Raw genomic sequence first — 26,474 nt, forward strand, 5'->3', positions numbered from 1 at the left:
AGAAAAGAAGATTTACATCAGAGAACTATTTCCATGTGCTGCCTAATGGAGACCGAGCCAAATGCACTTGGCTGACACAGTCGGTCTCAAAGGATGCATTGTTTTGCTTTGCATGCAAATTGTTTGGACATTCTAACTATCTTCTCAGGTCAGGTGGTTACAAAGCATGGAGAGAGATGTCCAAAGTTTTACACAGCCATGACTGAGCACCGGAGCATACTGCATGCATGCTGAAGTGGAAGGAACTGGACAATAGAATAAAGAGTAGGCAGACTATGGACGATAAAAGACGAGCAATGGTTGAAAAGGAGATAACTCAATGGCATAGTGTGTTAGAACGCATTATTACTGTTGTCCAGTACTTGGCAGAATGGAACATGGCATTCCTTGGTACAAGCTGGATACCTATGGCAATGGCAATTTCTTAGGCCAAGTGCAACTTTTGTTGCAGTTTGACTCTGTCATGGCTGAACATTTGCGTCATATTCGGAACAAAGTGGTAATGGATCACTATCTTGGGAAGGACATACAGAATGAAGTTATACAGCTGTTTGCAAATGCTATTTTAAGGATCATTGTAGGAAAGGTGATGGACTCTAGGTACTTTTCAGGGATTCTTGACTGCACACCAGACATCAGCAATCAAGAGCAAATTACTGTAGTAGTTCAGTATGTGGATATTTCACGGACTGCAGCCACAGTTGAACATTTTCTGGGATTTGTGCCTGTGAATGATACAACTGGGGCAAGACTTACAGAAGCTCTTCTTCAGACTCTTCAAAATCATGAACTGAACATTAATAACCGTCGAGGACAAGGATATGACAACAACAGCAACATGAAGGGGAAATGAGCTGGTGTGCAGGCCCGGGTAAAACAGATGAATTTAAGGGCTTTTTATGTGCCATGTGCCTGCCATAATTTAAATCTTATAGTTAGTGATGGAGCACATTCATCGGTACAGGCAGTGTCATTCTTTGGATGTCTGCAGAACACTTACGTACACTGCTCAGCAGCAAGCAGATAGCAGATCTTGAAACGGTACATAAATGTCACTGTGAAGCCACTATCGGAGAATCTCTGGGAATGCAGGATAGACTCTGTCAAGGCAGTAAGATTTCAGTTGAAGGGAGCCATTGAGGAGATAGGTCAAGTAGTACGTACAAATGATGCTGCAACATATCACCAAGCAAGGGGACTGTGCTCAGAACGTATGTCATACCAGTTCATTGTATGTTTAGTGGTCTGGTATGATGTGCTGACAGAGGTAAATCGTGCAAGAAAAGTTCTGCAGAGTTCATCTGTTGATATTTCAACATGTGTCAAAGTGCTGGAATCCACTATGGACCTGCTGAAGAATTACAGGGAGACAGGATTTCAACATGCCATGGGCGAAGCCTCCAAGACAGCGGAAGAACTGGATGTTGGCAACACATTTCAAGAAAAGAGACAAAGTAAAGCGGTTCTTTGACTATGAAGGAGAAGATGAGACTGTACAGGATACAGCAGTAAAACTATGTGTAGATTTCTTCAATGTGCTGCTGGACACAACAATCCAATCGTTTACTGACCGGTTTGAGCAGCTTTCAGGGTTTGATAAGGCCTTTGGATTTTTATCAAATATTAAAGCCTTGAGTGATGTCGCAGAAGACACACTGCTGCAACATTGCAAGGCTCTGAAAGAACAACTGACTGACAGGATAAGTGGCCACTGTGATATTGATGACTCTGACCTTGGACACGAACTTAAAAGACTTTCTCGAATGACTGATAATGAATCATGACCACTGACTGTTAAATTTCCTCATTCGCAACCACTTACAAGACATTATTTATTTATTTACATTTGCTTACTGGGAAATTCTAACTGGACGCAGGTCCTTTTTCAGTGGATGCCCCGGGAGAAAAGCTCCACATCATGTACATGATAGAGATACAAAGTTGCAGCAATAGTAAACAACATTACAGGTTGTTGGCTTTAATACAATAACAAGATACTGACATATATATAAATACTTATGTTTCACTGCACATTTATTTGACTGCACCCATTACAGTGGCTACTGCAGAACGCAGCTTTTCTAAGCTGGAACTCATAAAGACATAGCTGCATTTGTCAATGAGTCAGAAGAGACTTTCAGGCTTAGCTGTGCTTTCAATTGAGCATGAAGTGGGATAAAGTGTATCACATGGCAGCCTCATAAAACTGTAGGTATGTGCTCGTATTTCCTTTCAGGCAGTAAATTTCAGGTAGCACCTTAGTGTGGCTTGTATGCTGTGTATTCACTTTTTGTTTGCTTACCTCCAACAGGTAGGACTATAAGGATGGATCTAGCAGGATGTTAGGCAAAGGCAGCTAGGAGCGGCAGGACTCATGTGGAGCAGCAGGGGAGTGGCAGGACTAATCAGGATGCTAGGACAGTTGGGAGCGGAAGGACTCGTTGGGGGGCTAGGACAGACGTGCAGTACGAATAGACAAGTGGCAGCAGTCAGGAGCTGAAGAGGTAAATGCACATGGAAGACGAATGACACTGGTTTTCACCTTTTTCTCCCTGGGTTTGAGTCTGCCTGTGTCAGACTCACTAATCCCCATTACTCTCTTGTGCATGGGTTTGAGTCTGCCTCAGGCTCAGTAATCCACATGGCTCTCTTGTGTTTGTTTGTTTGGGTTTGAGTCTGTCTACCTCAGGCTTAGTAATCCCCTTGGCTCTCTTCTGTGTTTCATTGAGTTTGAGTCTGTCTGCCTTAGGCTCAGTAATCCCCATAGCTTTCTTTTGGGTTTGTTTGGGTTTGAGTCTGCCTCAGGCTCAGCAGTCTCCATGGCTTTCTCTTGCATGTTGTGCTTGTAGTCTTTTCCGTGTCCCATAGCTGTGTTATGTACATCTGCAGTGTGACTGTTCTGCATGTCAGTAATTGCCTTGAGTGATGTCAGTTTAGTTTATCTAACGCTGCTTGTTTCAGTCTTGCTGTATTGCTGTCATTGTCTTGTGTTTGGGAGGGGTGTCTCAGTTCTGTTTTGTGGTAGTGCTGACAATCTTGTGTGGGTTTATGTTCAGTCTTGCAGTAAATTTGTCCTGGTCTTCTCTCTGTACTTGTGAGGGGTGGGTGCCTCTGCCCTGTCTGTGCGGGTATTAATGTTCAGTCTTGCTGTAGCACAGTCTTCATCATGTGTGGGTGTCTGTCCTGTGTGCAAGAGTCTGTTTTAGTGTGCTTCTGTCCTATGTGAGGGAGACTGTGTCGGTGTGTCTTTCTGTGGGAGTCTGTGTCGGTGTGTCTTTCTGTGGGAGGCTGTGTCGGTGTGTCTTTCTGTGGGAGGCTGTGTCGGTGTGTCTTTCTGTGGGAGGCTGTGTCGGTGTGTCTGTTTACCTCTGTGGGACTGGCTACCTTGATGCGGTACAGAGGCTTGTCGTAATGTAACAACATTGCTACTAAATGCCAGTCAGTGTGGGTGTCTTTGTGGGGAGTCAGTGTGGGTGTCTCTGTGTACGTTTGTGGGACTGGCTACCTTGATGCAGTAGAGAGGCTTGTCATAATGTAACATTGCTCCTAAATGCCAGTCATAGCTCTCGATCTCATGGCACAAAATCTGGACAAAGCCACAGATAATGGGGTTCCAGCCCCAAAGATCTGGGCAAATTTTAAATATTGCTCTTATAAACTGAAAAAGTTGCTAGAATAAAAGGTGTTACCATGCATGTTCTGAAGGATATGAAGTTAAACTGAAATGCCTGTCATTTAATGAATTCAGTCATCAATGATTTGCCACAAAAAATCCAGAAAACTACAAATTGTGAGGAACAGACCAAACACGAGTCACATCTGGACATTCTTTGAAAATCTGGGCAGTTGAGTACGCAGTCAGTGTCTGCACCTGTAAATGGCTACCATGCAGGGTGGTACAGGGGATTTATCATAATGTAACATTGATACTAAACGCCCGTCAGTGTGTGCATCTGTGAGTCACTACCTTGCTGTGGTACAAGGAATTTTTCATTATGTAACACTGGTATTAAATGCCAGTGTGTACCTGTGAGTAGCTACCTTGCTGTGGTACAGAGATTTATCGTAATGTAACATTGGTACTAAGTGCCCGTCTGTGTGTGTATCTGTGAGTCACTACCTTGCCGTGGTACAGGGGTTTGTCATAATGTAACATTGTTATTAAATGCCAGTGTGTACCTGTGAGCAGCTACCTTGCTGTGGTACAGGGGTTTACCGTAATGTAACATTGGTACTAAATGCCCGTCAGTGTGTGTATCTGTGAGTCGCTACCTTGCTGTGGTACAGGGGATTGTCATAATGTAACACTGGTATTAAATGCCAGTCAGTGTGTACACCTGTGAGTAGCTACCTTGCTGTGGTACAGGGGTTTGTCGTAATGTAACATAGGTACTAAATGCCAGTGTGTGGCTTGGCACATCAATTCCTAATGATCTGAATGTAGTGACACTAGTGGTTAAATGGTGCTGGATGAGCTTGACAGGGAAGGGGGTGTGATGGCAATGTGCTAACACTTTGTGCTCTCTTGTGTAGGGCCCCCAACTTGAATCTTGCTGGGGGGTCCCGAAAATGCTAGCACTGGCCCTGGGAACTCCTCATCTCTGTCCATCAGATCAATACTCTCCATTCCATACTTCAAAACCATTCTGAAAGACTTCTTAGACAAAAGCTGGCTCTGTTCTTGCTCAACACCAGGAGAAACTATATCCTTAAATGTGAACAAGCACCTAATCATACATTATATCTCCTTACTCTCCCCTCTTCATTCACTTCCTTACTTATATCAATTTCTCTCTAAATATACCATAAGCCTAGTTTTCTCTCACTTCATATTTCAATTCCTGTTTGTAACTCACCTTTAATTTATCTATAAACTGGCTAAAATGTCTCTAACTATTACATCACTGTCATATAACTTGTAACTATTCTTAATCAATGTTTTCATATTATGTCTAATTTGGAATAATTACTTAAACTGTATTTGTTTTTTTTTGTATTATTTTTAAATGCGCTCCTACCCAGTTGGACTTCCCCTGCAATAAAAAAAAAAAAAAAAAAAAAAAAAAAATATATATATATATATATATATATATATATATATATATAAATAATCTCAAGAATCTCCCACTTCTAATTCAGTAATTTCTGCTTTACCAATTGCTGCAAATGAATGATCTTTATCACAAATAGTCTTATTAATCTCACTGTTTTCACCCATTTGTAAAAGCATGCAATCCTCATCCAGCTGTCTTTGTACTTCCACAGTCTGAATCATGCTATCGGCTTCAGTCTTTCTCTTCTTTTTTCTTACAGTAATGTTCTTTGATCCTTTCAAGTTTTGTTTATATTTGTTTCTTTTAGCCTGCCCCTTGCCTTTTTTTCTACCTTCTCTTTTGGAAAAAATGATGCCATTTTTTGTAGACTTAATGACTTTTCATTGAATAATATTATAATTTACTGTAATTTGTACTACAAAACAAAGCACTGTCTTTTTCAGTATTTACATGGATATATATCTGCGTGTATCTGTGGGTATATACATATACACGCACACACACACACACATATATATATATATATATGTGTGTATATATATATATATATGTGTGTATATATATATATATATATATATATATATATATATATATATATATATATATATGTACATACATACACTGGCTATAAAAAGTATACACACCCCTTGTAAAATGCCAGGTTTTTGTGATATAAAATAGAGACCACAATAAATCATTTCAAAACTTAATGTGACCAATACCTGTACAATTCAATTGAAAAACAAACAAACCTGTTAGGTGAAAAAATATAAAAAATAAAAAACATACAATAAGATGGTTGCATAAGTGTGCACACCCTTAAACTAATACTTTGTTGAAGCACCTTTTGCTTTAATTACAGCATTCAGTCTTCTTGGGTACACGCCTGCCATCAATTAAAGAGACTCTGATTAACCCCAAATAAAGTTCAGCTGTCCTAGTAGGATTTTCCTGACATTTACTCAGCTGCCTGCTATAGCAAAAGCCATGGTTCGCAGAGAGTTTACAAAGCGTCAAAGGGATCAGTCAGGAGAAGGGTACAAAAAAATGTCCACAGCATTGGATATACCATGGAACACAGTGAAAACAGTCACCAAAAAAGTGGAGAAAATATGGGACAACAGTGATGTTGCAAAGAACTGGATGTCCCGCCAAAACTGTGAAAAGATAAGATTAAAACTGGTCAGGGAGGCTGCCAAGAGACCTACACAGCGACACTGAAGGAGCTGCAGGAATTTCTGGCAAGTACTGGTTGTGTACTACATGTGACAACAATCTTCTGTATTCTCCATTTGTCTGGCCTATGGGGTAGGGTTGCAAGACGGAAGCCTTTTCTTACACAGAAAAAGATCCAAGCCTGGCTAAAATTTGCAAAACAATACATCAAGTCTCCCAAAAGCATGTGGGAGTATATATATATATATATATATATATATATATATATGTGTGTGTGTGTGTGTATATACATACATATACGTGTAAATATAAATATATGTATGCACACATGCCCACACACACACACACACACACACATATATATATATATATATACACATTCTCTCTGCATTATAGGCATTAATCAATTATCTTCCTAGTTATTAGTCATGAACATCTCCCTTTCTTTACTTTCTTCTACATGCTTTGAATCCTGAAACTGCTTAGTACTTGTATTCTAATTCCAAAGCTGTTACTGGTAGGATCATGTTTAATAGGGACTGACTGATCTTTATTGGTAGAGGACACTTCCTTTCTTAAGTGAGTTCTGTGTGTACTTGCTCAATATTATTTGTATCATTCATTAACATATGTATAAAAAAAAAAAAAAAAGATTTCCAAGCTGTGCCAATTGAACAAGTGTAATCATGTTGGTAAGTCTAGATTTACTAATACCAGTAAACAAATCATCCAAATTTAACTTTGGAATCTTGGGTTCCTCTTGTCATCAGGTGATAGCTTTTTATATACATAGCATTTAGCGCTTTGGGTAATACAACTGTGCTTCAGCAAATCCTTAATGGCGTACTCATTTAAAGAATCCATTCACAGCTGCACACAAATAATTTTGAAAGAAAAAAACTGAAATCAGTGACAACAGATTTTAAAGAAATTAAACATTATTAAATTAAGTCTAAGAGAGTGAGGAAATCACACAAACAATAGTAAAAAATAAAGACTGAATTAAGTATGCTGACCTAACCTTGCACAAGGGGAAGTAATTCAAAAAGCAGTCATACTGACTTATTATACCAGTTGTGTTATTTGCACTAAATTCATTACTGCTTACAGTTGTGTCTTGTTATAACAATAAAGAAATAGATAAAAAAATAAATATATAAATCAAAACAAATCTTCTCCTGGCAAGCAGTTGCAGAAATCACAAAAGCAAAACTGAATGTTTTCAGTCAAGCTTTTGAGTGCCCCGTTTAGTCTGTATGAATTTATAGCTGACTCGCCCCACCCTTGAGTTTGCCTGTCTTTAACCTATTCCTTTATTTCCAACCAACAACGAAAATAAGAAGTACAAAATAAAATACAGATCAAGATAAATCTTCTCCTATGAAAGTCGCACAATAAGTCACAAACCAACACTGGATGGTTTCAGATCAACTCTGGAGTCCTCAGATTCAGACTTACAGGGAACAGGGGACAATAACTATTAAGTGCAATCAAGTCCTTCCCACATCTGATTCAGGAAGAATCTCTTCTTCTAAGGAAGCAGGACATCTCTTCTCTTTTGTTTAACCTGGTTAGATGCTGCAGTCAAGGACAGGAAAGACTGGATGGCCTTAAAAATACCCTGGACAAACCTCCTGAACCAGTCTTCCTGACAACCCCTCTGCACTGTGTGTGTGTGTGTGTGTGTGTGTGTGTGTGTGTGTGTGTGTGCATGTGTGTGTGTGTGTGTGTGGTGGACAAATTCTTAGTTTTCTGTATCCTTTTCTTAATGGACTCTAGCCTTATAATTTTGGAAAATAAATCAGAAGGCTGCACCTCCTTAAGTCAGATGATGGCTTCCTCCCACAACATGATATGGTGAGTGCATCCCTCATTTTCATTCAGAATAAAGACAGGTTTTCCCTTCTTATCAACTTCTGCTTGACGTATGGTTTGACTGGTCATGCTATGTTCCTGGGCTTAGTGGCCTCCTGTAGGATCTCACCTGAGGGATTAGTAGAACTGGACTGATGGTCTGAAGACTGTGAAACTGCCTCAGCGGAAATGTCAGTTCCAAAGCATACAAAAGAGACGAACACCCAAGTCTTTTCAGAAACTTATTTTGACATATTTTTTCTTCTTTTTCTGTTGAGGAAGTAAATCTGCTGGTGAATTGGAGGGGTACACTTCCGCATGCCCAAAATCCCTGAGGTGCATATTTTCAAGAAAAAGCCTCAAGGACTTCAGTCTGCTTCTTACAGTCATAGAGGTTAAAGAAAAACTAATCATGCTGCTCTACTAAACAGAATTTGCAAGCAGCATGGGCATCCTTGTAAGGGATTTGGCTATCACAACATTTACCCTTTCTGACAGACATTAGAAACCTTATCCTAATTTCTTTCTTCAGAAAAAGGAAGGCTCTCCAACATGGAAACTTACCTGCCCAAAACTGGATCTGAAGAAGACAGATGATAACTCACATCAGTAAGCTGTTACGAAATCTGAATAAGCACACATACAGCAAGAAGGTACTGATTTCTGTCATTTCCATACATCCATCTTATACCAGTAAGCACCCATGCTCTTAGGATGAAATTATTTTGTGTGTGTGTAAGACATCCAAAGCTTTGTAGACTGGTGGGAAAGTCCTACATCCTTAATAGAATACATCCCATATAGCTAAAGGCTACTCAACAGTTATCCAGTGATGAACATTTTGTCAAAAATGCTTCAAACATTTTATATCTCTTTATTAAAATAGTGCTAAATACATAATTCAATTGTGTGTACCCATACACAAACTATTTTTCTTTGATGCTTCATCTTCAAATAATCTTGCAGTAATCATAAATGTGACTTGTTTTTCAGTTAACTTTACAAAGGTGAAAAAAAAAAAGCTCATTATGAAAAAAAAATTCTACTTGCCTCCCAGCTTCAGATCTTCCAGTTCCCCATTTGAGTTCCTCCACTGTACCCAGTTTTTCCAAGCATTCACTCCATACATATACTTCAGGGTTGTACCATCTCCTACTGAACTACCTGGGAATGTAGCGTGCACAAGACTTCTGGTTTCAAAACAACCAACAGATTTCTTCCTTCCCTGCAGAGAGAGAAACGAGCAATAACAACTGCTAAAGCTACAGTATTATAATCAGACATTAGAACAATCAATTTACAAAGTCGATCTCTGAGACAGGGTAACCATTTCCAAAACCATGAAAAGACAAACTCCAGAACAGGGCAGTACAGCTGGAAGACCAAAATGAATAATCCACAACTTTAATAACAAGGTTAAGTGCTTTCTTCCCTCAATGCAGGGACTTCCTCAGAACAAAATACATAAAATAACCCAGCCCTTAAATACACATCCAATCAAGTCAATTAAAAATCCATTTACCAGGAATTCATTATTTAATTAGTAATTACATATCTAAAAAGCAAGGAAAACAAAAAAAGAAAGAAGAAAAAACAAACTCATGTCCCACTGGACACAAAAACTTATCCTAATATACTTTTTAATTTTAAAATACATGATACATTAATAGCCTTATTAATACCTGGATATTCGGTTGCATTTAAACGCAACTGCCATTTCAATTTGCATATATCTAGGTGTATGGCCACACATTAACCTTGTTGATCTTTAACTAATTGTTGTACCACTAAAAAAATAATGGTCACTGTACTCCTTAATGTGTCTACACAAGGCATTCGTAATTCTACCCCTTTTAATGTCCATTAAATGCTAATTCCATTCTTAAAAAATCTACTTGTTTTACCTGTATAAAATACTGGACATTTTTTATACTTAGCCATATAAACCACATTAGAACTACAACAATTAAAATTACCTTTAATAAAAATGTCTCTCCCATTAAGTTTAAAATTTTTCTCTGTTTCCAAGATATATGTGCAAAAATTACACATCCCACACTTGAAATTGCCCTTTGGTCTATTAAGTTACACTCCAACACCCTTACCATTAGTTTCCAAAAGGTTTTTGAATGATCTTTCCTAAACACTATTTTTGGTGGTGCCTTCCCCACCATTTGCTCAACATACTGATCATAACTCAGTATTTCCCAATTGTTTTTAATTATTTCAGAAATCTGGTTGGCATTCAAGTTACAGGTGGTAATAAAACTCAATCCAAAGTTTTCTTTTTTTCTTTCTTGCCTATTAATTAATGTTAAATCAGTACCTTAAACCCACTTCCTAAAATGGGCTTATAAATACTCTTCTTACATTTACATATAACCTTCTCACTAATTTCCTTCAAATCTTCTGCAGGATAGCCTCTTTTATTAAACAGTTGTAATATAAAATGAACTTCCTTTAAAAATTCACTGTCCAAACTCACCATCCTGGCAGCCCGGACCAACTATCCCTTTACAATTGACTTTTTTTGATGGTACGGGTGCCAGCTGGTAAATTCCAAATACTAATTTGAAAATGTAGGCTTTCTATAAATCAAGGAAGACAGTTTTTTATCTTCAAAATCAATCATTAAATCTACATCTAAGTAGGAGATTCGTTCCTTACTATAGGAGTGGGTAAAATCCAAAAATTCCACTTTATTGTTAATGTAAATCAAAAATTCATTCAGTTCTCCCTCGGTACCCTTCCACACCAAAAACAGGTCATCCAAAAACCTAGTATAATGTATAATTTTAGACCAGCAGGCACTTTTCATAATAAATTCCTGTTCCCAGTAGGACATGACATAACTGGCAAAAAATGGGGGCACATGTTTCCCCCATTGCCACTCCAGTTAACTGCTTATAATATTGTCCTTCAAAGTGAATGTAGTTGTTTTTCAAAACTATTTCCATTAGAGCAGTATATTTATTAATTTGGTCCTGGTCATAAATACCTGTTTTTAATAACTGAACGTCTAACCAAGCCAGCCCCTCATTATGCAGTATTACTGAAAAGAGATTACAAAATCAATAGTGACCAATATCAAATCGTTGGTCAACTCTGTTTTCCCATATTTTCCAAGAAATGCCATGAATTCTTGGTAATGTATGTGAATACCATCAAACCCTTTTGTAGACTGTAATCTAAAAACCTACTAATGAAGCAGGTCTTGGAACGCTTCCCATCCATTATGGGCTGAAATTTTAAATCCTTTAACCCTTTGTGGATCTTCAGTATTCCAAATATGTTGGGTATCATGGGATGTTCATTCTTTAAATATTTATATTCATCTACATTGATCTGTCCTTGATATACCATATCATCTAAAGCCATGTCAGTCTTCCTTTAAAGAACTTTCCTCATAGGTACCATCCATTAGAAGCATATTCATCCCATTTAGGTAGCCACTCCTGTCCATTATCACTACCCCATTACCCTTGTCTGGCTTCATTACTTGTACAGTTTTTATTATTAGCTATTTTCTTTAACAACCTCTCTTCTTCTTTAGTTAAATTACATTCATAATCACTTTTGGGTTGTTTATAAGTGTCTTATCTCTTTTTCACATACTTTTTCATATACCCTTATTAGATTATTTAAAGGGGATTAAACATACTTGGTTTAGTATAACTATGCCCATACACCTCAATTAGATCATCATTACTACCGAACCATACCTTTAAATTTAATTTATGGGTAAAACACTAAGTCTATTAAGGTATCGGCCACATTCCCTCTTCTAGTTGGGACAAATGTGAAACCTTTGGCTAACAGATTTGCATGATCAATCCCTACCCTTTTGGTAGAGTAATTATAAACCTTGAAATCTTTTGCATTATTATACACCACTTGCGGTTCATAAGTATTGTCAGAATTAACATTATTCAATTAAGTGTGTTAGCAAGGCAAAACCAGAATACTCACTGTTTAAACATACACTTGCCCCATCATTAACATTTTCTACAATTTGGTTGTCCGTTACCAATAAATTGCCATCCAAAACATCTACTTCAATAATTTTATCAAAATAAGCAGCATCAGCTGGAGGACAACTATTAAATGCTTCATCTCCAATAGGAAGCCCAGCAATACTGTCATTTTTGTAGTTGACTTCACTTACTTAGTGAAAAATGGCTATAGCCATGTCCATTAGTTGATCTGCCGTTAATTCTGATTTCTCGCCTTTTTCGGGCTACCCCTTGCTTCACATAGTCCCTGTAGGTGTTCTCAGAAAAATGGGATTGCTGTCCTTTCCCCATAACCTCTCTGAACGCCTTACACTATCGTCCATAATGGTGGATGGCTGTGAGTTCAGGCGTTGGTCACGTTGAAGCCTCGTCGCTGATGTCACTTCCTCCTCACCACTTCGCTCACCAGTGGCTCCTTCTGCAATGTTGACATGGCAACCCAGGGAAAGCAGATATCCTTTCCCTTTTGAATACTCATTAGTGTCTCTTTTGATTTTATTTTATTTCCGCAAATAAATGTTGCCAGAAATGCTGTCCACATTTTTAAGAACATTGGAATAATTAATCTGGTGACGTTCATACTCTACATCACCTTGAACTGGCTTACACCCATCTTCTAGCTTTTTAAATAAAGATTCAGATACCTGGGTATTATATTTAACCACGAGCTTCATAAGGTCTACACCCGTTCGGTCAAATAACGGATGTAAATCATTGAGGAAATCTGTATTCCCCTCCGCTCCACTGGGGTATTTCCATAATCGCAAACCTCGTGGAACCTGCCCCAACTCTATGTTCCTCTCTAGATATGCATTTCCATTTGTAGCTTTTTGTATGTTAACAAGTCTCTTTCAAAAAAACTCAGCCTTTCGGCCATGGTCAGAGATTGTTGCTGTTCCACACTGTGACCACCTTTTTCCGTATGAAAATCAAAGGTGTTTCTCGTCCAAGTTTCACTGCTGTAAACAATTTTTATTCTAGGGAACATGCCATCTCCTTCACCCAGTTGTTCATCTCGTGCTACCTGAACTGTATATGTTCAGGTTGCAACCGCTGTGTTGGCTGGGTTAAAGGGTAGCCCAAACTACCAAAAATATTGTTACCTGGACCATTATGTTTGTCCATCAAAGTCTGAATTTGGGCAGTATGTAGAGTCAACTGCTGGTTAATTTGCTGCAACAGTTCCAATATGTCTCAATTAGAAGCCAACGCCTCCATTGTGCTGAACCACTAATCCACTACCAAAACCATGAAAAAACAAACCCCAGAACAAAAAGAGCACAGCTGGAAGACCAAAATGAATAATCCACAACTTTAATAACAAGGTTAAGTGCTTTCTTCCCTCAATGCAGGGACTTCCTCAGAACTAAATGCATAAAATAACCCAGTTCTTAAATACACATCCAGTCAAGCCAATTAAAAATGCAATTACCAATTCATTATTTAATTAGTAATTACATATCTAAAAAGCAAGGAAAACAAAAAAAGAAAGAAGAAAAAACAAACCCATGCCCCACTGGACACAAAAACTTAGCCTAATATACTTTTTAACTTTAAAATTCATGACATATTAATAGCCTCTAATACCTGGATATTCGGTTGCATTTAAATGCAACTGCCATTTCAATTTGCATATATCCAGGTGTATGTCTACACATTTACCTTGTGGATCTTTAACTAATTGTTGTACCACTAAAAACTTAAAATAATGGTCACTGTACTCAATGTGTCTACACAAGGCATTCGTAATTCTACAGCGGTTGCAACCTGAACATACAATTCAAGTAGCACGAGATGAACAACTGGGTGAAGGAGATGGCATGGCCCCTAGAGAAAAAATTGTTTAGAATGGTAAAACGTGGAAGAGACACACCTTTGATTTCTGTACGGACATAGGTGGTCACAGTGTGGATCAGCAACAATCTCTGACCATGGCCAAAAGGCTGAGGTTTTCTGAAAGAGACTTGTTAACATACAAAAAGCTACAAATGGAAAATGCATATCTAGAGAGGAACATAAAGTTGGGGCAGGTTCCGCGAGGTTTGCGGTTATGGAAATACCCCAATGGAGTGGAGGGGAATACAGATTTACACCCATTATTTTACCGAACGGGTATATCCGCTTTCCCCGGGTTGCCATGTCAACAGTGCAGAAGGAGCCAATGGTGAGGGAAGTGACATCAGCAACTAGGCTTCAACATGACCAACCCCTTTACTCACAGCCATTCACCATTATGGACGACAGTGTAAGGCATTTAGAGAGGTTACAGGGGAAAGGACAGCAATCTCATTTTTCTGAGAACACCTACAGGGACTATGTGAAGCAAGGGGCAAGGCCGAAATAGGCGAGAAACTGGAATTAATGGCAGATCAACTAATGGACGTGGCTATTGCCATTTTTCATGAAGTAAGTGAAGTGAACTACAAAAATGACAGTATTGCTGGGCTTCCTATTGGAGATGAAGCACTTAATGGTTCTCCTCCAGCTGATGCTGCTTATTTTGATAAAATTAGTGAAGTAGATGTTTTGGGTGGCAATTTATTGGTAATGGCCGACCAAATTGTAGAAAATGTTAATGATGGGACAAGTGTATGTTTAAACAGGGAGTATTTTGGTTTTGCCTTGCTAACGCACTTAATTGAAAATAATGTTAATTTTGACAATGGTTATGAACCGCAAGTGGTGTATAACAATGTAAAAAAATTCAAGGTTTATAATTACTAAAAGGGTAGGGATTGATCATGCAAATCTGTTAGCCAAAGCTTTCACATTTGTCCCAATTAGAAGAGGGAATGTGGCCGATACCTTAATAGACTTAAAATGTTTTACCCGTAAATTAAATTTAAAGGTATGGTTCAGTAGTAATGATGATCTAATTGAGGTGTATGGGCATGGTTATAGTAAACCAAGTACATTTAATCCCCCTTTAAATAATCTAATAAGGGTATATGAAAAAGTATGTGAAAAAGAGATAAGACACATGTATAAACAACACAAAAATGATTATGAATGTAATTTAATTAAAGAAGAAGAGAGGTTGTTAAAATCAATGGCTAATGATAAAACTGTACGAGTAATGAAGCCAGACAAGGGTAATGGGGTGGTGATAATGGACAGGACTGACTAACTAAATGGGATGAATATGCTGCTAATGAATGGTACTTATGAGGAAATTTCTTTAAATGAAATTTATATTATCTATAGGAAGATTGATATGGTATATCAAGGACAGATCAATGTAGATGAATATAAATATTTAAAGAATGAGCATCCCATGATACCAAACATATTTGGAATACTGAAGAAATACTGAATTAAGGAATACTGAAGATCCATAAAGGGCTAAAGGATTTAAAATTTCGGCCCATAATGGATGGGAAGCATTCCAAGACCTGCTTCATTAGTAAGTTTTTAGATTACAATCTACAAAAGGGCTTGATGGTATTGACATACATTACCAAGGATTCATGGCATTTCTTGGAAAAATTGGGAGAAACAAAGTTGACCAATGATTTGATATATATGTCTGTAATCTCTTTTCAGTAATACGGCATGATGAGGGACTGGCTTGGTTAGAAGTTCAATTATTAAAAACAGGTATTTATGACCAGGACCAAATTAATAAATATTCTGCTCTAACGGAAATAGTTTTGAAAAACAGCTACATTCACTCTGAAGGGCAATATTATAAGCAGTTAACTGGAGTGGCAAAGGGGACAGCATGTGCCCCCATTTTTGCCAATTATGTCATGTCCTACTGGCTACAGGAATTTATTATGAAAAGTGCCTGATGGTCTAAAATTATACATTATACTAGGTTTTTTGATGACCTGTTCGTGGTGTGGACAGATACTTATACAGAACCGAATGTATTTTTGATGTACATTAACAATACAGTGGAATTTTTGGATTTTACTCACTCCTATAGTAAGGAACAAATCTCCTACTTAGATGTAAATTTAATGATTGATTCTGAAGATAAAAAACTGTCTTCCTTGATTTACAGAAAGCCTACATTTTCAAATTCGTATCTGGAATTTACCAGCCGGCACCCGTACCATCAAAAAAAGTCATTTGTAAAGGGACAATTGGTCCGGGCTGCCAGGATGGTGAATTAGGACAGTGAATTTTTAAAGGAAGTTCAATTTATATTACGACTGTTTAATAAAAGAGGCTATCCAGCAGACTTTTTGAAGGAAATTAGTGAAGAGGTTATATGTAAACGTAAGAAGGGTATTTATAAGCCCATTTTAGGAAGTGGGTTTAAGGTGAGTGATTAAACATTAATTAATAGGCAAGAAAGAAAAAAAGAAAACTTTGGATTGAGTTTTATTATCACTTTTAACTTGGATGCCAACCAGACTTCGGAAATAATTAAAAACAATTGGGAAATATTGAGTTATGATCAGAATGTTGAGAAAAAGGTGAGGATGGCACCACCAAAAAGAGTGTTTAGGAAAGATAGATCATTCAAAAACCTTTTGCAAACTAATGGTAAGGGTGTTGGAGTGTACCTTAATAGACCAAAGGGCAATTTCAAGTGTGGGATGTGTAATTTTTGCACATATATCTTGGAAACAGAGGAAAATTTTAAACTTAACGGGATAGACATTTTTATTAAAGGTAATTTTAATTGTTGTAGTTCTACTGTGGCTTATAAGGCTAAGCGTCAAAAATGTCCAATACTTTATACAGATAAAACAAGTAGATTTTTTAAGAATAGAATTAGTGAGCATTTAATGGACATTAAAAAAGGCAGAATTACGAATGCCTTGTGTAGGCACATTAAGGAGTACAGTGACCATTATTTTAAGTTTTTAGTGGTACAACAATTAAAGATCCACAGGGTAAATGTTTGGACATATACTTGGATATATGCAAATTGAAATGGCAGTTGCGTTCAAATGCAACCGAATATCCAGGTATTAATGAGGCTATTAATATATCATGTATTTTAAAGTTAAAAAGTATATTAGAATAGGTTTGTGTGTCCAGTGGGGCATGAGTTTGTTTTTTTTCCCTTTTATTTTTTGTTTTCCTTGCTTTTTAGATATATAATTACTAATTAAATAATAAATTGGTAATTGGAGTTTTAATTGGCTTGATTGGATGTGTATTTAAGGGCTGGTTTATTTTATGTATTTTGTTATGAGGAAGTCCCTGCACTGAGGGAAGAAAGTGCTTAACCTTGTTATTAAAGTTGTGGATTATTCATTTTGGTTTCCAGCTGTGCTCTTTTTGTGCCGTGCTGCCCTGTTACAGGGTAACCATTTGAAATGTTGGGCCCTGATGAAGTGAGTCCCAAAACATGGAGACCAAATGGCTGAAAAAACGGACTTACATATAGCAAGTCCTAGATGGCCCAGAATATTCTCTTTTCTCTGAGGTATGGCAGTCTTAGAGTTAGTGTATATTAGTTGGGGGGTGCAGGGGGGCTTGCCTACTGCAAGAAAAGGAATTTAAAGGAGAAGACTGATGTTCAAGATTCACACTTATCCTGCATTTTCAATCCATTTTTTTTGGATTTTCGGTGTTTGGCATTTCAAGCACCGACATTTCTAAAGGTAGCCTTGAGAGAGTCATACAGTGGATATAAAAATTGTACACGCCCCTGTTAAAATGCCAGGTCTTTGTGATATAAAAATGAGACCACAATAAATCATTTCAAAACCTTTCCCACCTTTAATGTGACCTATAACCTGTAAAATTCAATTGAAAAACAAACAAATCTGTTAGGGGAAAAAATATAAAAAATAAAAAAGTACAATAGGCTTGTTGTATAAGTGTGGACACCCTTAACCTAATACTTTGTTGGAGCACCTTTTGCTTTAATTACAGCATTCAGTCTTCTTGGGTACACACCTGCCATCAATTAAAGATACTCTGATAACCCCAAATAAAGTTCAGCTGTCCTAGTAGGATTTTCCTGACATTTATTCAGTTGCCTGCTTCAGCAAAAGCCATGGTTTGCACAGAGCGTACATTGTTGATATCAGTCAGGAGAAGGGTACAAAACAATTTCTACAGCACTGGATATACCATGGAACACAGTGAAAACAGTCATCAAAAAGTGGAGAAAATATGGGACAACAGTGACATTGCAAAGAACTGGACGTCCTTCCAAAATTGATAAAAGGACAAGATGAAAACTGGTCAGGGAGGCTGCCAAGAGACCTACAGTAACACTGAAGGAGATGCAGGAATTTCTGCCGAGTACTGGTTGTGTACTACATGTGACAACAATCTCCCGTATTCTCCATATGTCTGGCCTATGGGGGAGGGTTGCAAGATGCAAGCCTTTTCTTACACACAGAAACATACAGGCCCAGCTAGAATTTGCTAAACAATATATCAAGTCTCCAAAAAGCATGTGGGAAAATATGTTATGGTCTGATGAGACCAAGGTTGAACTTTTTGGCCACAATTCCAAAAGGTATGTTTGGTGCAAAAACAACACTTTGCATCACCAAAAGAACACCATCCCCACAGTGAATCATGGTGGTGGCAGTATCATGCTTTGAGGTTGCTTTTCTTTAGCTGGAACTAGGGCTTTAGTCAAGGTGGAGGGAATTATGAACAGTTCCAAATACCAGTCACTTTTGGCCCAAAACTTTCTGCGTCTCCTAGAAAGCTGAAGATGAAGAGGAATTTCACCATTCAACATGACAATGACCCCAAGTATACACCCAAATCAACAAAAGAATGGCTTCACCAGAAGAAAATTAAAGTTTTGGAATGGCCCAGCCAGAGTCCAGACCTAAATCCAATAGAAAATCTGTAGGGTGACCTTAAGAGGGCTGTGTATAAGAGATACCCTCGCAATATGACAGATTTGAAGCGCTTTTGCAAGGAAGAGTGGGCAAATATTGCCAAGTCAAGATGTGCCATGCTGAAAGACTCCTACCCAAAAAAACTGAATGGTGTAATTAAATCAAAAGGTGCTTCAACAAAGTATTAGTTTAAGGGTGTGCACACTTATGCAACCAGCTTATTGTATGTTTTTTTTATTTTTTATATTTTTACCCTAACAAATTTGTTTTTCAGTTGAATTGCACAGGTTATAGGTCACATTAAAGGTGGGAAAAGTTTTGAAATTATTTTTTGTAGTCTCATTTTTTATATCACAAAAATCTGGCATTTTTAACAGGGGTGTGTACACTTTTTATATCCACTGTATGTAGTTAAATAAATGCTGGGGTATATCCACTGTGTCTGCTCTTCATGTGGCTTTTCAGAAATCTTAAATAATATGTTCCTTCACCTTATACACTGCATAACTATACAAGGGTAAACAGAAACTGAAACTTCAATGGCCTCAAGTTCTCAAACTAAGCTCAGATCTGATATCACCTGCAAAAAAAAACATAACTACTACTGATAGCCAGAATTAAAAATGTTGTTGGCTTACTTAAAGTAGAATTCCACAAAAGGTTCAGCATGACAACATAAACTGACTAGGCAAAGGAGGAATGAAGGGTGGGAAAAACATTAATGGGACCCTTTTAATGCAGTCAACATGATGAGTGCTTGTGTATCCATTATATCTTCAGAGGATGTCTGACAAGTTTTCCTTTAGGGAGAATCTCATTTTGGCCAAAAAACATCCAATGGAACAGCAGAAGCCTGGGAAGGAGGAAGACAGAACTCAAGAGACAATGTCCTGAAGCACTGCCCCCGCCAATCAAATAAGTCACATTTCTGTGATGAATCTTCAGACGTGCAATGCTTTGTTAAGGTTTGCACAAACAAAGGGATCACAGCAATGACTGTTTGCCATGGTGAAGAAATTTAAATTAGTGCTTAATGTGTCCATCCCCCAGTGCAGCACCCAATAACAGAGCTAGCAAGGATTAGTTTGTCTTTTGGTGACAAAACATAAAGCAGTGTGTTGGGCATTTGGAAGCATTTGCTTCACAACAGTTGCACACTCAGACTGCCAAAGCAAAGGCAAAGCAAAACTTTGCCCTATCTTCTTGTACTCATTCAACTCACATATATAAAACCGTGACAGAAATGTATGCCTAGGAATGTGGAGCACAAGCTCACGATCCTCCTCTTTAAAACCTCTGAGAGAAGATGGAAGCTGATTAAGAGATAGCTAAAAGATCAACTTTCTGGGAAAATGATTATTTGTTTGAAGGGAATCTAATCTTTACATATGATCTCATTCAATTTATACATACAGCGAGGGAAACCAAAAACAGCATCTTCCAGGACATTTATATTAGCACACACAATTTAAAAGATTTGCGCATGCAGTGCAGAAATTTCTTTTCAGAGAAAGTCTCAGCTGGAGTACTCAAGTCAGAGTTTTAAACTTAATCCTATCAAGTGATGTTAAATGCACCACGGTATGAACTATCAAGGTGGCATTACAGAGTTCAGACTAAAGGGGTATATACAATCATACAGTAAGATCCATAAGCTAAATGAATAAGGTGCAGTCAAGAAATTTTGTAGCCTGAATGAAACTCTTCTAATCTGTCTTACAGACAGCCCTCATGGATGGGTTTCTAACAATCTAAAGCTTCCATAAATACTCTGAAGGAAATTTGTTAACAGTTGGGTCTCCTCTACTGAAACAGTCTGCCCTCAGATAAAGGTTGCCTTCTTTTTACAATACCAGAGCCTCAATAGCCAAAAATAGGGTCATATCCTAAACAGCTGAGGACGACCAATGCCATCAAGTTGAAAACATTAAATTTCTATCCTTTCATAGTGAACATTGCCAGAAGGTATGACAGCATGATAAATGGGGTGGGGGCATACAGATAAGAAACCCTTCCAATTTATGAAAAATAAGTCAAATGCCCCTCCTCAACACAGATGAAACAATCTTGTGAAAAACAGCATTCTGCTGATGGCAAACTGATGCACTTGCATAACCATATTTTATTATATTAATGCTGTTTCATATTACAATGAAGAGTGGTTCTCAAAGCACCTCTCAAGGAACTTAAATCATCTACAAGGAACAAGATGTGTTGGATGGCTCTCTTTCAGCACAGATCATCTTCCTTTACAGCAAACAGGATCCTGTCCATTATCCCCTGCTAGTTCAGGCAACGTATCATTACTTGTCTACTTGACCTTACTATTACAGGTTTCAGCTTCAGGAGATTTTCTACAGTCTAAAACACCAACAGAGTTACTCTCAGATTGAAGAGGTTAATACATAATTTTTTTTTTTAAACTTCAGAGTCTGTGAACCAACCCTAACCTTCTCCTGTGTCAGCCTGTTTCCCAGGGAAAGGATTGGGGGGGGGACAGTTTTCCAAACTTCCAGGTGGGACACACCATATTAAGAAATGGTAACAAAAAAGCTGTTCCAGTGGTGTACAGGGATAAAGCCCTGACTATGGTTCAGCCAATCCAGGTTCAATTAGCGGCATGGGTGACTGACAGAGCAGCAGGGAAGGATGCTCGTTGAAATGCTCCCTAAGGGGGTGGAAGAGTGTGGTCCAAAGAGGGGAGTTGCCTTCTGACATCAAGTCAATGAACACAGTGGGTGGGAAAAGGGAAGTGGACAGGTCATTAAAAAAAATCTCTCCTGGACAGAAGCATAGATAAGCCAGGCCCATAGGACACCCTCAGGATCCACAACGATTCCCAGCAAAAACAAAAGGGAAAAAAAAAAAAAAAACAGAGGTCGGGGGAGAGGGTTGGAGAGTAGCTGGTAGATCCGGCGTGAACTCTGGGTAATGGGGGCTGCACTGATAACAATGATCTCTGAGAGGACAAACAAAACAGTAGCAAAAGTTAAATTAAAGAAACAGGTTCAAGAATAAGAGAAAATTTTATATCAGGCAATTACTAACGTTATTAAAACTCAGATAAATATTCCTGGTGTCCCTATCCCAGCAAACCCTTCAAAGGAGTACAATGAATTAAGCATACTTTTTATAACAAACAATCCAATCTGCCATCAACCACAGGGAAACGTTATATAATGGAAACATTTCCAATTAAGTTCCCCACTGAGACCTCTAGATATCAAAATTTTATACGTCAATATAAGTATGCTTTCTTTATATAACAAAACAGTTTGTACAGATTTTTCAGCAAGAAAGTGCTATTTGTTCAAAGCACTGTTACTTTTAAGTAAATATCATGACCATGATGGACCACCAAAACAATGTTCAACTACAGAGTTTTTACCATGCTTACTTCTAATATGCTTCATATTCTCTTTTAAGACATAACTTGCACTTTCTAGTTTACATTCTTAGTTTTCCCAACATAATAATTATAACAACATGTTAGGGCATAGATAACTGTATCAGAATTACAACCATTCTTTCCCTGGGTAAGTCCTTCAGCTAGAATTATATCAGATTTCATAACAAGTTGGTGAAAATAATTATGTATGAACATGTCAACTAAACTTTTCCAAGACTAGAAACAACAGACTGACTAGTGCAAAACATATCAGAAAGTGGGTATATATGTAAAAACTGCCACTTTCTTTTAACCATGAACACAAGAGATGAGAAAGTACACTATTTAGTGCAACAAAACAAATCTATCATTGATAACAGATAACAAATGAGGATGCTTTATTATTTACCTACTCTTAAAACTAATGCTTATTGTCTGCTTAGTTTCTGAGGGAATCATCTCTGAAACTTAAAGACAAGTTTTAAGAATATTATTCTTCCCATGACTGTTCCTTCATAATACATGTATAGTGTATTCAGCTTTTGAAAGAAAATCAGATCTTACAATGTAAACTCCTCTTGCCCTCAAAAGCTCCTCATAAGGAGGATAATGACTGATGCCATGGCACATGTAGGCTGGAAGCGCAAGCACCCAAATGAGAAAATTTAGAACTGTGCCAGGTAGGTATATTAAGGAGAAGACATCCCAACATTTATGAATGGCTAGGAGACTCTCTGATGCTCTACTTATGGGAAGAATAAAGTTGTCTTGTTGAACTTTCAAGTAGTTTAATCTGTTAAGTTTGGTCCATCTACCTACTTAACAGAATAACCTATTTGAAACTTCAACAAGGTGTCTTTACTCATTCCACAGGAAGGGAATCAGAAAGAGTGTCTTATAGATCTGCTATCCAAAGTGATTTTTTTATTTTAATTATTTATTTCCAGTTTGATTCCAGGGGAAGTCTACTGGGCCAAGAGAGCCCGTTTTCAGTGCAGGCCGGGGAGAAAAGCTCTATGAAACAGATTATAGTAAAGATAGCAGTCCAATAAAAATAAAAGTACAAGTACAAATATATATCAAATAATACAAAGCGTGAGCAATACTGCCCATAGTGGAAAAATATTGTGCAGATACATTTTAACAAATTCACACAGTTAAAATCAAAAGTCAAAAGCTATTTACAATATTTACAGAGTGTGAGAGATTATATGGGAATTAGCTACAGAAGGTTATAGCCAGCTATAAGGTGCTTAGGATCTCAGGAGGATACCCTCCCAGGGGCTTTTGTTAGAGTTCTAGGTAGGGAGAATGCAGTTCCATTTCCATTTGGAGGAGAGGTAGGTGTAAAAGCTGAGTTTTGAAGCTGTTTGTGTTTGACATTGTCCTTAGTGTGGAAGGGAGAGAGTTCCATTTCTTACCTGAGGAAAAGGCGAAGAGAAGTTGTCCAGCAGGAAGTATAGGTTTGTGGACAGTAATTAAGTTTTGGTGTTCAGATCTGACAGTTCTATTTGGGGTGTATGGGGGAAGGATGTTAGCTAGAGCGGGGCATTTGGTTGGAAGGAAATCCAGGTAATTTGTGAATTCTAACCAGTTGAGGGATTGGAGGGTAACACAGTGATGAGTGGAATGTTTGGCTTTGGTGGCAAATTTAGAAATTTTGTTATAACATCTTTCAAGTTTGGGAGTGATGGAAGAGGATAGGTTAGTTAGTAGCGAGGCGCCGTACAGAAGGGAAGGAAGGAGGTAAGAGGAGGCCAGAGTATGCCTGGTAGAAGTAAACAGAAAGTGGTTGTTCCTGTATACTATATCTAGTTTTTGGTGGGTTTTCTTTATATTTTGCTGAATATGGATGTCAAACTTGAGGTGTTTGTCTACAGTTACACCAAAGTAGTTTGGCAAAGGGAACAACTTCGATCAGAGAGTTACTTTGGCTAAGGACTTGGAAGGAATCTGTATCAAAAGAGAAAGATTTTGAGGGTGTGAATAGTAGTATTTTTGATATGTTAGCATTGAGAGAAAGATGATTTTGGCACATCCAGATCTCAGTAGTTGAGAAGGCAGTCTGAGTTTTAGATAGGAGTTCAGGGAGGTTAGAGGCAGATCAGACAAGTGTAGAGTCATTTGCATACTGGATGACTTTGACATTAGGAATAGCAGAGTGAAAGGTATTGATAAAGATATTAAACAGCATTGGTCAGAGGATGGACCCTTGTGGTACTCCGGTACAGGTGGGTAAGAAAGGTGATGTGTATTTTTTTCCATTTCACAGCCTGAGATCTATCTGACAGCTTGAGAACCAGGAAAGAGTGTTTTGGGAGAGATTTAGGTTTGAGAGGTGACTTAGAAGGTGCTTATGGGAAACTGTATCAAATGCTTTAGACAGATCTAGGAGCATTGTGGATACCAAGTTCCCAGAATCTTGGGCTTGACTGACAGTTTCTAAGAATTAGAGTAGAGCTGTTATGGTGTAATGTCCTGGTCGGAAGCCATGTTGTGTAGGGGTAAGAAGTTGGTTTTTAGTCAGCAAAGGCATAAGTTGGAGGTGGATGCATTTTTCTAGGATTTTGGAGATTGGAGAGAGAAGAGCTATAGGGCGGAAGTTTGAAATGTTAGTGTTTTTGCCTCCCTTGTAGAGAGGAAGAATAAAGGCAGAACACCAGAGATTAGAGACATACGATTCCTTTATGGATCTATTAATAAGGATACTAATTGGGAGAGCTATACCATCAGCAGCAGACTTGAGAAAGGAAAAGGGGATGTTGTCAGGTGCTTTGGAACAGGGTTCAAGTTTGGATAGAAGTCTTTTTATGTAGTTAGTGGAGACATGTTTAAGCTCAAACATTGGGGGAAATTATTTGGGGACTTAGATGAGGTGGAATGTAAGGGAGATGGGTCACTGTTAGGAAAAGTTTCAGTAGGATTTTTTGTCTTTGAAGATTTTTTTTTTTTTGCAAAGTTACGGAGCTGTGTATATTGGAGAAGGGTTTCGGGAAGTTTATTCTTTTGGTGAAGCTTCCAGGATTTGTCTCTCTGATGCATAACTTGCTTTGTTTCTTTTGTTAGCCAAGGGGCAGTTACAGTTTTACTTTTTTTCCTCGGTGGAGCAAGGGAATTTAGTGTCTAGGAAAGTAGAATTAAAGCGGTCTATGGTTTTATCGAATGGAAGGGTTTTTAGAATGTTCCAATTCATTTGTTTGAGATACTTAGAGAAGGTTCTGGGGTCAAATTTACTAAGGTTGCAGGTCTGAATATATTGATGTTGGTGTGGATGGGAGGTGGTTGCACGGTAAATGAAAGCTGGGAGGTGGTCAATAACAGAGTCAGGGATGGTGCCAGAGTTGGTAATTTTAGTTGGATGGGTGACCAAGATCCAGTCAACAGTGGATCCTGGGGCATTTGTTTTATTGGGTCTGGTGATGGAGTGGGTTACTTGAGTAAAGTTAAAGAGGTTAATGGACTGGGAGGGTATGGGTATCTGAACAAATCCTTTGTAATCTGCTTCTTGTCAGCCCTGAAACTCTCTGGGTCACAGGTGGGATACCAAATTTGACTTGAGCTTTCTGGATTACTTCTGTTTAGTACTGTGGAAGGCCTCCAAAGTCAGACGGTCAATTCCAGTTTAACATTTTTAATGACTGAGGGAAGCATTCTTTTGCCACTTTAAGTGTTATGTCAATCCAATCACACATTTTTTTCCTGCAGAAAAATTTTGACAATCAAAAACTGTATAAGGCATTTTAAACCCCAGTGCTTGCATCTCAGAAATCTTTCTGGCTAACATTTCTGCAAGTAGTTTTCAAAAAATTATACACATTTGATGTATATATGTATGTATATATATGTATATATGTATATATATATATATATATATATATATATATATATATATATATATATATATATACATATATACACACACACACACACACACACACATAGGTACTTTTCTGTCAAACCCCTACCACTTCCCGCTGCTGTGTTTTGCTGGTATTTCCTCATATTGTAGTTCAATTTATTGTTGTTTGGATTGACAGAATACACACACATATATATATATATATATATATATATATATATATAATTTACTCTGTGCCATCCCAGTCGGACTTTAGCTACACCCATTACCCATGTAGCAGGTGGTTTATCTTTAACAAGGCGCCTTTGAGACAAACAGAAATGGTAGCTTGCATGTGTCAATCTGTTGCTGTACATTGCA

The 26,474-nt window shown here is 37.9% G+C and overlaps 1 protein-coding gene across 9 annotated transcripts in view; it reads right to left on the reverse strand.

The window, feature by feature from the left end:
- Nucleotides 1–26,474, reverse strand: part of ZMYM4 (zinc finger MYM-type containing 4) — a 3,261,850-nt gene that overhangs the window by 599,565 nt on the left and 2,635,811 nt on the right. For all 9 annotated transcript variants that reach the window (XM_044059341.1, XM_044059348.1, XM_044059366.1 and 6 more), the window contains one exon: nt 9,135–9,309. In XM_044059341.1, the coding sequence (XP_043915276.1) occupies nt 9,135–9,309 (175 nt within the window). The remainder of the gene's footprint in view (nt 1–9,134; nt 9,310–26,474) is intronic.

This window comes from Protopterus annectens, chromosome 1.part2 (genome assembly GCF_019279795.1).
Source record: "Protopterus annectens isolate FY-2018-M chromosome 1.part2, PAN1.0, whole genome shotgun sequence".
Taxonomy (NCBI): domain Eukaryota; kingdom Metazoa; phylum Chordata; order Ceratodontiformes; family Protopteridae; genus Protopterus; species Protopterus annectens.